Source organism: Oncorhynchus gorbuscha, linkage group LG09 (assembly GCF_021184085.1).
Source record: "Oncorhynchus gorbuscha isolate QuinsamMale2020 ecotype Even-year linkage group LG09, OgorEven_v1.0, whole genome shotgun sequence".
Taxonomy (NCBI): Eukaryota; Metazoa; Chordata; class Actinopteri; order Salmoniformes; family Salmonidae; genus Oncorhynchus; species Oncorhynchus gorbuscha.
Genome location: NC_060181.1, coordinates 12,169,494 through 12,172,711, shown reverse-complemented (window position 1 = coordinate 12,172,711; position 3,218 = coordinate 12,169,494). Strand labels below are relative to the sequence as shown.

General features: G+C 46.6%; 1 protein-coding gene across 3 annotated transcripts in view; it reads left to right on the top strand.

Moving 5' to 3' along the window:
* Positions 1-3,218, top strand: part of LOC124043175 (rap guanine nucleotide exchange factor 5-like) — a 93,098-nt gene extending 89,880 nt beyond the window's left edge. For 2 of the 3 annotated variants that reach the window (XM_046361451.1, XM_046361450.1), the window contains exons 21-25: positions 76-166; positions 648-698; positions 1,331-1,483; positions 1,586-1,640; positions 1,737-3,218. In XM_046361451.1, the coding sequence (XP_046217407.1) occupies positions 76-166; positions 648-698; positions 1,331-1,483; positions 1,586-1,640; positions 1,737-1,855 (469 nt within the window). In that variant the 3' untranslated portion in view covers positions 1,856-3,218. The remainder of the gene's footprint in view (positions 1-75; positions 167-647; positions 699-1,330; positions 1,484-1,585; positions 1,641-1,736) is intronic. The other variant, XM_046361452.1, reaches the window with a different exon arrangement.

Below are 3,218 nucleotides of genomic sequence, written 5' to 3'. Positions count from 1 at the left end.
ACAAAATGTGGAATAAGAGTAGAGGTGTGAATACTTTCTGAAGGCTCTGTGTAATTCCTCTGTTGTGTTGTTCAGCTGTAAGGCCCAGCGGAACCTGAACTCAGCATTTGCCATCATCATGGGACTAAACACTGCAGCTGTCAGTAGACTCAATATAACCTGGGAGGTAAGGGAGACAGACAGAAACAGTGTGTGGGTGTGGCTGTGGGTGTGGGTGTGGGGGTGTGGCTGTGGGTGTGGGGGTGTGGCTGTGGGTGTGGGTGTGACTGTGGGTGTGACTGTGGGTGTGACTGTGGGGGTGTGGCTGTGGGTGTGACTGTGGGTGTGGGGGTGTGGCTGTGGGTGTGACTGTGGGTGTGGGTGTGGGGGTGTGGCTGTGGGTGTGGCTGTGGGTGTGACTGTGGGTGTGACTGTGGGTGTGACTGTGGGTGTGACTGTGGGTGTGACTGTGGGTGTGACTGTGGGGTGACTGTGTGGGCTGTGTGTGACTGTGGGTGTGACTGTGGGTGTGACTGTGGGTGTGACTGTGGGTGTGACTGTGGGTGTGACTGTGGGTGTGACTGTGGGTGTGACTGTGGGTGTGACTGTGGGTGTGACTGTGGGTGTGACTGTGGGTGTGTAACTCTGTTCCCTCTGTTTACGTTCAGAAGGTTCCGGGGAAATTCAAGAAGATTTTCTCCGAACTGGAGTTGATCACAGTAAGACTCATTCTCATTGGTTTATTAAAGTAATATTCTTCTTGACAAAGCTGGTGTAAAATAGTTAGGGAGACTTAACAAATGAATTAACAAATGTCAAGGCTATTGGCGTAACAGCCTTTCAGTTCAACTCCACATTACCCTAAGCCTAACCTCTGACCTGAAATATCTTACCTTACACTGACTCCTAACCCTAACTTGTCTCTGTCTGTCTCTATCTCTCTCTCTCTCTCTCACTCTCTCTCTCTCTCTCTCTCTCTCTCTCTCTCTCTCTCTCTCTCTCTCTCTCTCTCTCTCTCTCTCTCTCTGTCTCTCTCTCTCTCTCTCTCTCTCTCTCTCTCTCTCTCTCTCTCTCTGTCTCTGTCTCTGTCTCTGTCTCTGTCTCTGTCTCCTGTCTCTGCCTCTCTCTCTGTCTCTGTCTCCTCTCCCTCTGTCTCTGTCTCCTCTCCCTCTCTGTCTCTGTCTCCTCTGTCTGTCTCTGTCTCCTCTCCCTCTCTGTCTCTGTCTCCTCTCTCTCTCTGTCTCCTCTCCCTCTCTGTCTCTGTCTCCTCTCTCTCTCCGTCTCTGTCTCCTGTCTCTGCCTCTCTCTCTGTCTCTGTCGCCTCTCCCGCTCTGTCTGTCTCTCTCTCCAGGACCCGTCTCTGAACCATAAAGCCTACAGAGATGCCTTCAAGAAGATGAAGCCTCCTAAGATCCCTTTCATGCCCCTGCTGTTGAAAGACATCACCTTCATCCACGAGGGAAACAAAACCTTTCAGGACAACCTGGTGAACTTCCAGAAACTGGTGAGGCGTGTGCGTGTGTGCGTGTGCGTGCGTGCGTGCGTATCTGTCTGTTATAACCGTTACCCTGGTGACTGACTCTCTTGTATGCCCTGACCCCCTCAGCACATGATCGCCGACATAGTGCGTCTGATTCGCCACTGCCAAAGCGACCAACTGGGTATGTTGTGTGCGTGTGTTTGTTTGTTTGTTTGTGTGTTTGTGCGTCTGTGTTAATATATACTGTATATACCTGATCTGTGTGTCTGTCTCCTAGGTAACGAGGTGGTGGGCAGTGACAATCCTGAGGTCAGGGCGAGTGTTCACCACTTACACATCATCGACAATCAACAGACACTCTTTCAACTGTCACACAAACTGGAGCCACGCGCCTGAACACACACACTCCCAGAGGAACTTTTGACCTCCACAGAACCACAGAAAATACACTTCCTGTATCAAAGGTGCCATGCGAGCCACTGTCTCTAAGCCAATCACAGTTCAACATCCTGAAATAGCCAGCCAACCACACTTCAGAAGACTGTTTCAGCCAGCCAACCACAGAGCTGCACACTGAGGCGGCGTTCAGACTGAAAATGAATATCTGACAAAACCTCAATTCAGATTTTTTTTTTTTTCAGATTTTTCTATGAGGGTCAAACGTTGACGGATGAGAAAGCCTTTGAAGAGGACAGGCAGCCATTCGTTATTGTTCTGTGGTGAATACAGTCGTTAAGCTACTCTCCAGTTACTGAGACTGCATGTTGTTCTGTTTCTGCTCTGAAATGAACCGTCAGTTTCACTGTATTGAGGATCGTCGGTAGGGGAAACGGTCATGTGACTGCAGATATTAATGCATGGTATAAATGTACAGTGTGTATATATGGACAGAGTAGACATACAGTAGATGTGTACTATATGGACAGAGTAGACATACAGTAGATGTGTACTATATGGACAGAGTAGACATACAGTAGATGTGTACTATATGGACAGAGTAGACATACAGTAGATGTGTACTATATGGACAGAGTAGACATACAGTAGATGTGTACTATATGGACAGAGTAGGCATACAGTAGATGTGTACTATATGGACAGAGTAGACATACAGTAGATGTGTACTATATGGACAGAGTAGACATACAGTAGATGTGTACTATATGGACAGAGTAGACATACAGTAGATGTGTACTGTGTGTATATATGGACAGAGTAGACATACAGTAGATGTGTACTGTGTGTATATATGGACAGAGTAGACATACAGTAGATGTGTACAGTGTGTATATATGGACAGAGTAGACATACAGTAGATGTGTACAGTGTGTATATATGGACAGAGTAGACATACAGTAGATGTGTACTGTGTGTATATATGGACAGAGTAGACATACAGTAGATGTTTACTGTGTGTGTGTTCAGGCCACATGGTGAGCCTCTGGATGTTGCCAAATGCCCAGATGGGAAAGAGATGCCATATTCGGTTATACAGACGCACAGCTTTTCACATGTCTCCATAGTAACAACAACAGCCTGGTCCTGCCATACCATAAAAGGTCATAACATTACACATTGTTATTAGATGTTATAACATGGTATTATAGAGAGTTATTATATTGTTGTTACACTTTTACTGACTGAAGAGATTGTTCTGTTATTTCAATGCCTGTTACACACAGATTTCACTAAGCAACGTGGCCTGGGTTCAATCCCAGCCAATGCATTTTACACTGATCTAGAACATTACTCTGTTAAG